This window comes from Perca fluviatilis, chromosome 16 (assembly GCF_010015445.1).
Source record: "Perca fluviatilis chromosome 16, GENO_Pfluv_1.0, whole genome shotgun sequence".
In the NCBI taxonomy this organism is placed as follows: Eukaryota; Metazoa; Chordata; class Actinopteri; order Perciformes; family Percidae; genus Perca; species Perca fluviatilis.
In genome coordinates this window covers 5,079,891-5,094,012 of record NC_053127.1, presented here as the reverse complement: position 1 = coordinate 5,094,012, position 14,122 = coordinate 5,079,891, and the positions used below count along the sequence as shown (strand labels likewise).

Sequence of the window (14,122 nt, the reverse complement as noted above, 5' to 3'; positions counted from 1 at the left end):
AAACCTCCCTAACCCTTTCTAACCCTAACCCTTCTTCACTAAGTTGCTTCACTTTTATTTGGATCCTTGCAAGATAGCTTGGATTATTCATTTCTCGAGTCCATTCATTTCTACTTTTCTAACCCTTTCTTACCCTTTCACAGCACTTTATTTAACATAACATGTATAATTTACTGTGCTGTTTCTCATGTTTTTAGTTTGTTTTTTAGCTTCTTGTTCAGTGTGGTAATTGTACCTTGTTTTAATTAGTGGTGTGGAATCTTTCTGTATTTTGTTGCTGTTGTTAATAATGTATGTTTGTCATGGACCTTGATGTGATTTGATGCCTGCTGCAGATTACATTTCCTTCGGGATAACAAAGTTAAAGTTGAAGAGCAATCAGTCATAACGGGAAAAACAAAAACAAATATGCTACTTTAAATATATATATTTTTTCCAGGCTTAATTACATAGCATTAGATTGGTGCATAGAATTGCGTACTCGAAATTGCATGTTTTTTTATTGAAAAAACTTAACATTTTCCTCCAAAACCCATGGCTAAATATGTGCACTGAGCCCTTCCACAAATCTAGGGGAAAGGATGCAGTTTCTTCTTTTTTTTAAGGTTATATTTTGGACATTTTTTGGCCTTTATTTGAGCTGACAACAGAAAAAGGAGAGAGAGGGGGAACCCCTGCAGTTTACACAGACATGGAAAACCAAACCTTAAACTTGTTGTTATCTGCTCTAGCTTTTTCAATGTTTTGTACACAGTCAGCTAATAATATTGGTTCAAAATGATGTGAAATTGCATGTTCTTTATTGCACCTAACCCTGTCACAAATCTGGGGAAAACGCTGCACTTGTGCAGTTTTACACAGATATGGAGAACCAGACATTAAACGAGGACATCCTGCTCCTGGAGGGGTTAAACATCTCCCCCCAGTCCAACATTCCTGCTTTCATCCTCCTCCTCCTCATCTACGTCTTTGCATTGGTGTCCAACATCAGTTTGGTCACGGTGATCTTCACAAGCAGGAGCCTCCATCAGCCCATGTATCTGCTCTTCTGCAACATGAGCATCAATGACATTTTTGGGGCGACGATTGTCACGCCGCATGTACTCCGAGATATTTTCATTCCACATTCAGAGCGGTACATTCGTTACGTCCACTGCGCGGTCCAGGCCTTCTGCGTTCACCTCTACGCATCCACCACTCATACTGTTCTTATTATCATGGCTTTCGATCGCTACATGGCCATCTGCAACCCGCTACGATATGCTTCCGTCATGACCAACGGGATGGTGGTGAAGCTGTCTGTGTCAGCGTGGGCGGTGTCTTTCTTGAGTGTGTCGATACTCGTGGGCCTCAGCGTCCGTTTGTCGCGCTGCAGGCGGGTTATACCCAACCCGTTCTGCGACAACGCCTCCTTGTTCAACCTCTCCTGTGAAAACGTTACTGTGAACAACATCGTCGGCATCGGCTACACGGTGCTCCTGCTCGGCTTTTCCGTCTGCTGCGTCTCGATCACCTACCTGAATATTGCGGCGGTGTGTGTGCGTAGTAAGAACAAAGCTTTGAACAGCAAAGCGCTGCAGACCTGTTCCACCCACCTGGCCGTGTACGTCTTCCTGCTGGTGTCAGCCGCCGTCATCATCGCCCTGCACCGATTCCCTCGGACGGCGGACTACAGGAAAGTGGTTTCGGTGTTATGTGAAGCGACTCTGCCGGCGTTCAACGCCGTTATCTACGGGCTGCAAATTAAAGAGATCAAGCAGAGGATCATCACTTTGTTTCACAACATTAAAGGGGCTGGAAAGAAATGAAATACAGCTGTTTAATGTTTAATGAAGGAAATTTGCACATGTAACATCTAATTTTCTCTACTTTAAGAAATGTATTTACAGAATTAAACTTGGATTTAAAAGTTTAATTTGTGAAATATAAATATATTTGTGGTAAATTTGCTTTTTTAGTTGAAAACGTGTTCATACCATTTCATATGATATCCTACGAAATTAGGCCACCACGGGCCGGTCATGTGACGTAGAGCTGTAATCGGGCCTTTAAAGTTTGGCCCGACAAGGCCCGAGCCTATGGAGTACATTTTGATTGACAGCTTTTTAAAAGCCCTAGCCCGTTTACAGCCTGACATTATTAAAATGTGCGCACGCAGCTCTTTTGCCTTTTGTCAAGAGTCATTTATGCATTTTTAACATAATTTATTCATGACTAATGTAGGCTAAAGGCCACTTGAAAGTTGGAACAAAGAAATAAACTAAGTCTTCTATAACATCATAACATCTCAGCACTCTAGGCCAACATGCCTTATCAGCAACGAATTCCCTGTCGTTTCCTGTCGTACTTTAACAGAATGTTGCATCTTTTGCATTTCACATAACCCACTGGCTCATTATTCTCATTATGCACATGGTCAAAATTTTTCCACACCTCAGACTTTGCTTTCTTTGCCGGTGCAACTAAAACGTAATCCCCAGTGGCCAGCCTCCATTTCACCTCCTCAGCATCCATTTTTGCGCTAATCTAAACACATCACCTGACCTGACGAACTTTGAGATTTGAGATTTGCTCTGCAAGTCAGTCTGGCCAAGAGCCCATTCAAGCCCATTTCCAATTTTTCCAAATTGAGGCACCAATCACAACCATTGAGGCGGGCTTACACGATGATAATAGCCCAGCGACGGCAAGCAGCTTTTTGTTTACATTCAACATGACGGCCACCGAAGCGCAGCAGGCAGTAACCCATTGATGACGTTGTCGCTGCTACGTCACCTGGATCGTTGGTCTGATTGGTTGAAGGACTATCCAGCGCTGCCTGGAAGGCACTAGGATTAGGCAATGGTTAGGGTTAGGTTTGGGTTAAAACAAAGGTTTAGGTTTAAGGTTAGGGTTAGGTGCCTTGAAGTCGACGGTCACAGCGCTTGAAACACCATCGAGCACGGTTTTTATGGCTGCCTGATTTCATGTTTTCATTTGTATTCTCATGTCTTTTATTTATAAATAAACTTTACTAACTTACTTCTTTACTTTTGGTGCCCACTCTCTATGCCAATGTCTTAAATCAAAAACAACATACAGGAGATACACATGCTCAGTATCAATGGGTGCCAAACAAAAGGTGACCTGTCAGCGTGTGACGCGCAGCTGAGGGCCGAATAAAAGTGTTTGCAGTTTCACTTCTGGTCTGAGGTGGAAGGAGGTTGTGTTTTCTCATACGTGTGTAATGTTTTAATGAATTTTCAGCATCTTGTGAGACAAACGTATTCTTTATTTTCTGTCGCAGCTTTGTGGAAGAGTTCTCCATGAAGTGGAGGATAACCCTAACGTCTTGCAAATGTTAACATTAAACCCTTCTAGGGGTGACCAAAGCCACCTGGTAATCTCATGATGTCTGTTGAGTGTGAACAGAAAAACTTTCCACCACAAAGAAGTTTGTTGATTAAGTTCAGCTGGTGTTGCGTTGGGAGGTCGGGGGTTAGCTGAAGCTTCCCTACAGAGTTCCTTCTCATTAAGAAATTGTCACCACAACAACAGAAAACAAACACTGGTGGTGAAACAGTGAGGTCATATTTGCATGACATTACTCAGTAGGGAAGGCCTCATGGCTCAGACCACACTACAACAACAATCATCTGACAACATCATTTGTCTGTTTTTGACCTTTAATCCAAATCAAGTCAGTTTTCTGTTTCCCTTTTGTAAAATGGCTCAGGAGCACAAAACTTTCTAACCCTTTAATCATTCTCTTCACCAGATAAAAACAGAGCTTAACATCACCCACAGTCCTCCGACTGACTAATCCCCCTGAGGCTACATCTGCACTATATTTTCATTTAAAAACTAATATATTTTGCATCTACACATCTCCAGTGTATCCAAACCCCTTACATGGAGACACTTGGAAACAATGCCCCTCTTTTATTTTGAAAACTCCGGGATTGCTTTGTAGTCTGGACAAACGGAGACCTTTTCATCCATCCATGAATTTTTAACCAGAGATTAATGTCAAACAATCTGCTTCCTGTTAACACTGGCACGCATATGCCCAGTGTATGTGAATGGTCCAAGGCCCAAGGCTCTGTCTCTGCATTGTAGCCATTTAACATGTACATTCTCATGAACGGGTTTGTATATTGTACGAAAATTTCATGCACAACTTTTCCTTTGATATCATAAAAAATTACAGAGCCCACAAAAGGTGACTGTGAGCCGGACGCAGAGAACTATGAGGTTACAATCCTTTCAGGGGCCGTTGCTGTTAAGTTTAGCCGACAACAGAGGCCTGTACTACTAATCAAGATCAACATTCCCTGGATTTCTTTCAGTTACCCGGCTTCACCTAACCTAACAACCGCGTTCCCTCATAAGCTGTGTTACAACGGTGGTAAACAACTAGTTCAATCAACCCAGGGTTTCCCAATCCAGCGGCGCGCGCAATCACATATAAGAGGCGGTGTTTGTACAGCACGACCAATCGCAAACATCTACCAGAGCCGCATATTTTATATAAGAAGAGGAAATTATAATTCTACATAAATATGAAGAACACAGACACGGTTTTGCAGGCTAAACGCAATACAGTCGCTGCTTCCTATAACAGGAGGAAAGCTGGAAAAAAAATAGCTGACGCTGTAGATAAATATACCCATCAGGGAATATGCTAACGGGGTTGTCGGTCTCTAAATGTTTTAACTTTTATGTGCACACCCCTTTCTCCCCCTCTCTCCCTCTCTCTCTCTCTCTCCCTCTCTATCTCTCTCCGCGCACCAAGCTCTGACTGGTCTTCTAAAGAACAGTGACGCCGTTATCAATCGAGTATTGATTGATGACAGTAGGCGGTGCTTTAACACCGGTTGATCTCTGATCTCCAACTTAATCTGCTCCCGACCAGGTTAGGCGTTCAGTATAAGTTACCATGGCGATTGAACCCGGTAACAAGTGATCCACCTTCGTGATACAGAAAACCCTGGGTTGAACTTGAAGTTAGCTCGTTAACGCCAAATCCTGCTTCACAGTACAGGCCTCCGGTGACCGCCCTGCGGTGACGACAATGAAGTTTACACAACAAAACAACTAGTCAAGATAAAGGATTGTGGTTTGGGTTATACACCTGTCCCCTTTACTAATACTCCCTGGACACGAATACCTGTTTTCTTGATGAAAGTCTTGTGTTTTTCCCTGCAGAACTTCTGAGATTAGAAGAATGGGATGCAGAAGAATTACAGGACTCAGACAAAAAAACAAAAGGCAACTAGAAACGCAAGCAGTTATGGCGGGGTCCAAGCCTCCCGGCGCCAGTCCCCCCCGAAGACCTGGGGAGCGTGCCAAAGCGGAACGTGGGGCGGCAAACATCAGGAAATGTCGAGAGGTTTGAGCCGCAAGGTCTGTGGTACATTGCAGTTGCAAATATGCCATCAACATTGATTGAGTAAAAGGGCCGAAACTCGTCTACGTTGATTATAGCACCCTCTAATGGCCGATCTTCGCCAAAATCTGTACAGAGCCTCAGAGTTGCATGCCAAACAAGCATCACAAGTTTTGTGTTGATAGCAATTACTACGGCAGAGAAATTGCAATCAATTGCAAATGTCCAATTTAAATGCATTATTTGCCAAAATGTGTCTACGTTCATTATAGCGCCCCCTAATGGCCAATCCTAACCAAATTTGGTCCAGAGTCTCGGAGTTGGATGTCGAACAATAATACCAACTTTTGTTCTGATACCTTTTAATTTGGCCGAGATATGCTAAAGTTCGTGTTTTGTAGCTAGCTATGAAAATTTGTTTGGTCGTAAATTGCGCATAGTTATACGTATCAAAAATCTTTTGATAACTTTTGGTCATGTCGGTCTGGAGATGCTGATCGGTCGCATGGATCGGTCGCATGGCCTAGGAGTTAGAAAAAGTTTTTGTGCATTGCGCCATATTGCGAAAAAACCTCTTAGCGGAAATGGGCGTGACCTATATCATCAGATTCAGCTCAATTCAAGGAACACGCTTTCTACTGTGCGATGTGTAATGTGGGAGTTATTATAGCGCCACCTAGTGGTCCATATGTGTAATTTTTGGTAAGTTAGGTCCATGAGCCATTGTAAATGTTTATTGTACAACACTATACATTTGAAGTTGCTCACATTAGTGTAAGTGGTGAATCCAAACCTGGGTCCCATAGGCCACGCCCACTTTAACCAATCAGTACCCCACTATAGGGGTGGCCTCAGGAGTGGCCCTAGATGGTACCATGAAAATAAAAATTGGATTAGCTGTTAATGAGATATAAACATTTTGTTCTTGTGGCCAAAAATTTTTATTTGTTTTGTAGGCCCAGAGGTCATAGCAAACAAGAATCAAAAGTTTGGCTTTGATAGCATTTATTTTGGCCAAGATATGGCAAAGTTTGTGTTTTCGTAGCTAGCTACACAAATTTGTTTGTGCGTAATTTGCGCAATTTTTATCCAATAAAAAGTCTTTTGATATCTTTTTGTCAGGTTGGTCTGGAGATGCTACGTACCAAGTTTAGTGCAGATTTGTCGCACGGTCTAGGAGGAGTTAGAAAAAGTAAGTTTATGATAAATTGCGATTTTTCACATGTAAAAGTATAGGCAGAAATGGGCGTGGCCTAAATCATGTGTGATGCAATGTACAGTTTGAGTTATAAGGCCAAACACGTTTTTTCTGCTATAGCCCCAACTAGTGGTTGATGTGGCATTTTTTTTGTCTGAGGTTCTTGCAGGGATCTGGACCAATCCTGAAAGTGGTTCCCCCCCCCCCACCATGTACAATTTAGGCTGTAGCATCAGTTTTATCAACAGAAAAATAATCCTTAGCAAAGCAATAGGGTTCCACAGCTCCACTGGATCTGTGGATTCCCAGCCCCCTCGGGCTTGGTCCCCCAAAAAGGCCCGGAGAGTACCAGATTCTACAAGAGACCTTTGAGAGACTGGCTCAGGCAGAGACTGAGAAACCAGTTCAGGAGACAAAGGCTTAAGAAAAGCTGAAAAAGAGCTGTGATTTTGCCTGAGACCTGGCCCAGATGTCGAACAAGAGACAATCTCTTTTTCCCAGAAGAGACAGATGTTTGCAGAAGAATAACTCAGCACCCAAAGACCAAGCAGCCTAACCAAGCTTTGGGGGGTCAAGACTTGGGTTGATTTTGGGCTGTAAATAAGCTTGACTTTAAACCTCTTGGTTCAGATTCTGGATAATGTCAGTATCCTGAATTAGACCAATGGACATATTGCAAGTCTTCCATCAGAAATGTGTCATGACTCTTAAAGCCAAACTTCTGGAAGCAGAAACTAAAGTCATCACTCACGAACATGTGACAGCAGCAGGATGCCTGTGCGCTCAAGAAATGCTGGAAAAGAGCAGTGATTTGGGCCAAATGCTGGTCCCAGACGGTCCCAGACTGAACAACAACTGAACAAACGTTTTGCCAAAAGAGTCAGATATTTGCCAAAGAACAACCAAGCACGCTAAGAACATGCAGCCTAACTTAAGGTTTAGGGGTACACACTTGGGACAATTTGGGGCTGTAAATCTATTCTGAACTATTCTGGAAACTTGACTATAAGGGCAGGATGTGAAGTCATCCCTCTCAAGGATGTTTGGACGAATCCTCCTTTCCTCTGAAGCCTCTTTCTTATCTATAGACTCGTGTAATTAAGGAAAGGTAAGAAAATTTAAATATAATTGCGTGTCTCCTTAAACCTTTAGAACGTTGTGCACTTAACCCTGCTTCATGTCACTTTGTTCTCCGAACTCATAACTGTTTCCATAATCAACTCACAAAAGGTCAAACCAGTAGATGATAGGATAGGAACCACAAAACAAACGTGATCTGATCGTTTCATAACCATTATATTTTGGACAAAGTGGATGCTACCTGGGTAATGTTTTTCTTTGACTTCTCAAAGGTGATGGGGGGATGATATTAACATGAGCTACAGCAGGTCACTCTCCATAACGGGTCTTGCCTTTGACTACCAAGAGAGTTGGTCAACAACTGTCTTTAATGCATCAGAAGAGAAGGTACATACACAAAGAGAAGGTACGCTGTCCACCCCAGGGTGCTGAGCAATTTTCAGTGTAGAGAGCAGGAGTGTCGGACTGGTGGGGAAAAGGGGACTCAGTACCCAGGGCCCTCATGTGAGGAGGGCCCAAAAAGATGCTAGAATGAATAGCTGTGGATGCGGGGAGAGGCCGATAGAAAATGCCTTTCTACAGGGCCCAGAATTTTGTGCTACGCCCCTGGGAGGAGAGTAAAGGATATATGGTGTTAGAAAGAGGTTTGTGAGTCCCTTTAGCCCCTTCATGACACAATTTAGTTATGGACGTTGCCATGAGAGATGTTATGTTTCATGGCATTCCTTAATGTACCCCAGTTTGGCCAGGAGTGCCTATGTTCCTTGATTTTTCCCTGTTTTTCCCCCCTGGTTTTTCCAGAAGATAATATACTATACCAAGGCTTTTTATATGCTTTTTCTGCCAATAAAAAATACATAAAGGGTGTTTGTGCTTCACTGTGAAAAAAAAAACAAAGACAAAAAACAGTGCCAACCTCAATCCATTAGTTCAGCAGTGTTGCCCATGGCTACCAGTTTGACGACTTGATGTGACGTCACCCTTACCTACATCTGTTATAAAACTGAGACAGAGGTTGTGGACTTCTGGCAGAAGGTTGGCCAGTGAGTGTTTGATGACTGCAGGCAAGCCAAGAGAAATTAAGATAATATTGAAATGCTTTTAATTATCTTATCACTTAACTATTTAAAATCTCTCCTTGGTTTACATTCACAGATGTTGTATTGAAAGATCTTATGACTTATGTGAAAAATCAGCATTCTCTTTTGTGTCTTTTGTTTCAGGTTGATGGAAAACTACACCTACAACAGATTTAACCTCTAACTGGAGGGGTTTAAGGTTACATACGTTTCTGTGTACCCTGTCTTTTTCTTTTTCTCCTACCTAATTATCAATATTTTGTCTTGTAGTCATCTTCATGAGAACTGTTTCCTATCTAACCTGTAGCTTTTTTTAATCCAGTGGTTTGTTTTCTTCACAAATGTAAAATGTGTATAACTCACTGAATGGAAATCGTTGGGATCATTTTCACAATCAGAATCAGGAAAGGATTTATTGCCAAGTAAGCAACGCTTGAAAGAAATTTGCCTTGGTGGATGTAGCATACATAAACACGAACATATTGAGAGGAAATAACTGTTTAAACAACAAGAGGAAAAAGCTGAATGGTTTAGTGCAAGATGTGACTTATAACTAATTACAGAAACACAGATTTTAATCACACAGATGAAGAAACTCGGTCAAGTCTGGATGATAACTGATCTGCAGCTGTTTGCATTGCAGCTGTCATTCATGTAAGAATCTTTGTTGTTATTTCACAGAGACTCGCAGGGTTTCCCCTAACATTTTCAGGCTTTTAGGCGAATCACCCAAGCCTATGTTTTTGGGCCACTTCATCTACACGGAATGAAAGTAAAACTAAAGTGGAGAGAATCAAAACTAGAGATGTTCTGACTCAATTTGTTCCTTTCCGGATACAGATTCTGACACCTGATGTTGCGTATCTGTCGATACGGAGTAACGATCCGATACCGGTGCATTTAAAATAATATAAGTATAACCCTAATATAACCTGTGTGGATATGATATGATTGCTTTAATAGTTGTACGGTCTGGTTTGGGTAATAACTCTTTTAAAACATGAATGCCGTAAAACTTGCTTTTATTATCTAGTTTTGTCTTCTTCACTAAGTTGCTTTGCTTGTATTTTTAGCCTTGAGAGATAGCTTGGATGCATTATTTCTTACTTGATTCCATTCATTGGTACTTTTCTAACCCTTTCTTACCCTTTCACAGCACTTCATTTAACATAACATGTATAATTTACTGTGCTTGTTTCTAATGTTTTTAGTTTGTTTTTTGCTTTCATTTGTGGTGTGAAATCTTTCTGTATTTTGTTGCTGTTAATAATGTATGTTTGTCATGGACCTTGATGTGATTTGATGCCTGTTGCAGATTACATTTCCTTCGGGATAACAAAGTTAAAGTTGAAAGGCAATCAGTCATAATGGAAAAAAAACTAAACAAGTATACTACTTTAAATGTATGATCTTTTTCCAGGCTTAATTATGCAGCATCAGATTGGTGCATAGACTTGCATACTCGAAATTGCATGAATTTTAATTTTTTTTTTTATTGAAAAAACTTGGCCAAGTATGTGCACCTAGGCCTTCCTCACATCTAGGGAAAACGATGTAGTTTCTTCTTTTTTTAAGGTTATATTTTGGACATTTTTTGGCCTTTATTTGAGCTGACAATAGGAAAAGGGGAGAGAGGGGGAACTCCTGCAGTTTACACAGATATGTAAAACCAGACATTAAACTTTTTGTTATCTGCTCTAGCTTTCCCAACTTTTTGTACACAATCAGCTAATAATATTGGTTCAAAATGATGTGAAATTACATGTTCTTTATTGCACATAACCCTGTCACAAATCTGGGGAAAACGCTGCACTTGTGCAGTTTTACACAGATATGGAGAACCAGACTTTAAACGAGGACATCCTGCTCCTGGAGGGGTTAAACATCTCCCCCCAGTCCAACATTCCTGCTTTCATCATCCTCCTCCTCATCTACGTCTTTGCATTGGTGTCCAATATCAGTTTGGTCACGCTGATCTTCACGAGCAGGAGCCTCCATCAGCCCATGTATCTGCTCTTCTGCAACATGAGCATCAATGACATTTTTGGGGCAACGATTGTCACGCCGCATGTACTCCGAGATATTTTCATTCCACATTCAGAGCGGTACATTCGTTACGTCCACTGCGCCATCCAGGCCTTCTGTGTTCACCTCTACGCGGCCACCACTCATACTGTTCTTATTATCATGGCTTTCGATCGCTACATGGCCATCTGCAACCCGCTGCGGTACGCCTCTGTCATGACCAACGGGATGGTGGTGAAGCTGTCGGTGTCGGCGTGGGCGGTGTCTTTGTTGATTGCGTCTACGCTCGTGGGACTCAGCATCCGTTTGTCACGCTGCAGGCGGGTTATACCCAACCCGTTCTGCGACAACGCCTCCTTGTTCAACCTCTCCTGTGAAAACGTTACTGTCAACAACATCGTCGGCATCGGCTACACGGTGCTCCTGCTCGGCTTTTCCGTCTGCTGCGTCTCGATCACCTACCTGAATATTGCGGCGGTGTGTGTGCGTAGTAAGAACAAAGCTTTGAACAGCAAAGCGCTGCAGACCTGTTCCACCCACCTGGCCGTGTACGTCTTCCTGTTTGTGTCAGCCGCCGTCATCATCGCCCTGCACCGATTCCCTCGGACGGCGGACTACAGGAAAGTGGTATCGGTGTTATGCGAAGTGACTCTGCCGGCGTTCAACGCCGTTATCTACGGGCTGCAAATTAAAGAGATCAAGCAGAGGATCATCACTTTGTTTTGCAACAGTAAAGGGGCTGGAAAGAAGTGAAATACAGCTGTTTGTTTAATGAAGGATATTTGCACATGTGAAAAATAATTTTCTCTACTTTAAGAAATGAATTTACAGAATTAAACTTGGATTTAAAAGTTTAATTTGTGTAATATAAATATATTTTTGGTAAATTTGCCTTTTTAGGTGAAAATGTATGCACACCATTTCATATGATATGCTACGAAATTAGGCCACCGCGGGCTGGTCATGTGACGCTGGCTATAGAGCACAGTGAGGTGCCAGTCATTTTAGCGACCGTGGCACTTGACTTTAACCAAAAAATCGTGACCGCAACACTTAAGTTTAGACACCAAAACGACTAAGATTACGGAAAAGATTGGGGTTTGATTTAAAACACCCGTTTACGTGGTGAAATTATTTAGTTTTTTCCCCGGGTAGTGAACTCTGGGAAGTAAAACTATTAAAAATAATACTTTACTTGCAAAATGTAAAGTGCAAAATAATTGCTTTTCTCGATGACTCGTTTTGATCGGTAGGAGACGAATTTGTGATCCAAATTCAAGTACAAAGTACAAACTGATAACATTTTAACAAATCAGAATTGGATCTAACAGGATGTGACTGTTTCTGTGACTTCCCGTACAGACCAACCTGGTCTTACAGAATTCCATGAAATGAACACGGCCCCTTAACTCAAAATCTGTGGCAGTTTCATGGAATTGTCGAAAATTACGTGACCCACGAATGCGATGCCTATGGAAGTCATTGACAGGCATCATCCGTGGTCCACGCACAGATTCCCTGATCAAAGCACGTTTCTTTCTGCCAGTCGGGCTGCCGCAGAGAAGCTGTATAGCTTTGCTATTATTGGTATTTTTAGCCCTGGGTTGGCCTTTCTGGATCAGTTCTTAACTGGTTTGAATCATATCTAAAGAACAGAGACTACTTTGTGTCTATAGGCGATTATGTATCTGAGCGTAAAATTATGACATGTGGAGTTTCCCAAGGCTCAATTCTGGGACCTCTCCCGTTCAACATCTACATGCTTCCATTGGCTCAGATTATGGAAAACAACAATATAATTCACCATAGCTATGCTGACGACACACAACTTCATATAACTTTAACGCCAGGGGACTATAGTCCAATACGAAAACTGATGTGGTTGTTTTTGGAGCAAAAGAAAAGAAACGTAAAGTCAGTGCACAGCTTCAAACGGCCCTGTTAAAAACAACAGACAAACAATCTTGGTGTTGTCATGGACTCAGACCTGATTTTTAACAGTCATATTAAGACAATAACAAAATCAGCCTATTACCATTTTAAGAATATATCAAGGATTAGACGACTTATGTCTCAGCAGAATTTGGAAAAACTTGTCCATGCTTTTATCTTTAGTAGACTTGACTACTGTAACGGCGTCCTTACAGGTCTTCCTAAAAAACTAATAAGACAGCTGCAGCTGATTCAGAATTCTGCAGCCAGAGTTCTCACTAGGACAGAAAAAGTGGATCATATCACTCCGGTTCTAAAGACTTTACATTGACTTCCTGTGCCTCAAAGAATAGATTTCAATGCTGGTTTATAAATCCCTAAAAGGCTTAGGACCAAAATATATCTCACATCTGTTAGTGCATTATGAACCACCCAGACCTCTCAGGTGGTCTGGGACAGGTCTGCTCGTGGTCCCGAGAGTCGGAACTAAACAGGGAGAAGCAGCGTTCAGTTTTTATACTCCACATATCTGGAACAAAATACCATAAAACTGCAGGTCCGCCCCAACTCTCAGCTCTTTAAAATCAAGGCTGAAGACCTTTCTTTTTGATGATGCTTTTCTTTAATTCTTTTACCGAACAGTGACTTTTATTTTTGTATTTTATTTCGTATAAAAGTTTAATACGGAATTTTAAATTTTATTTTTTGATTTTTATTCTCATATTAACTGTTATACTGAACTATATTTTTATTTATGTATCTTATATGGTATTACATTTGTATTCATTAATATTTCTATTCTTATTGTAATCCCTGTTTTGCTCTTTGTTCTTTGATGATTGATGTTTTGTGTAAAGCACTTTGAGTTGCCTTGTGCTGAAATGTGCTATATAAATAAAATTGCCTTGCCCAATAACCGCTGTTTCAATCAACATTTATTCACCAGATCTTCTCATGGTTTATTTGTATTTCTTTTAATTTTATTATTCCGGTCTATTTCGGCCAGGGAAACTGGATTGCTTTGTTGTTTATTGATATTTTTAAAACTAGAACGCTACATCTAGCAACATATTTAAATATTATCATAATATGCATTTCTTTATTTTAATAATATTATTTTGGTCTTATTGCTGGTGAAATATTACAGTATGCTGTAAGACAGAACACGATATGATCCGAGCTGGGCGTATGCAAAGCAATGCAGGCATTCATTTCAGAGAATCAGACAGCGATCAGCGGATCTTTAACGCCAGTATCGCTTCAATGTACATATATATAATCAGTGGTTTTGTCACCAGCAACAACACCTTGCTCTGTTTTGTTCTAGTAAGTTATGTACCGTAATAACGTTTAAAACAATCAGCTGAAGACTCTGGTGACGAGGTAATTACCGCACAGCGTCTGTGAAAGCTTGCTGCGCGTTGTAGCCTACGCGAGAAT

General features: G+C 41.3%; 2 protein-coding genes across 2 annotated transcripts; both read left to right on the top strand.

The window, feature by feature from the left end:
- The first annotated feature begins 863 nt into the window (after positions 1-863).
- On the top strand, positions 864-1,808 carry LOC120544290 (olfactory receptor 148-like). Its single transcript, XM_039777926.1, has one exon. The coding sequence runs from the start codon at positions 864-866 to the stop codon at positions 1,806-1,808; it is 945 nt and encodes a 314-aa protein (XP_039633860.1).
- Positions 1,809-10,558: 8,750 nt separating this feature from the next.
- Positions 10,559-11,503, top strand: LOC120544289 (olfactory receptor 146-like). The gene has a single exon (XM_039777925.1). It carries the CDS (start codon positions 10,559-10,561, stop codon positions 11,501-11,503), a length of 945 nt encoding a protein of 314 aa, XP_039633859.1.
- Positions 11,504-14,122: the final 2,619 nt, after the last annotated feature.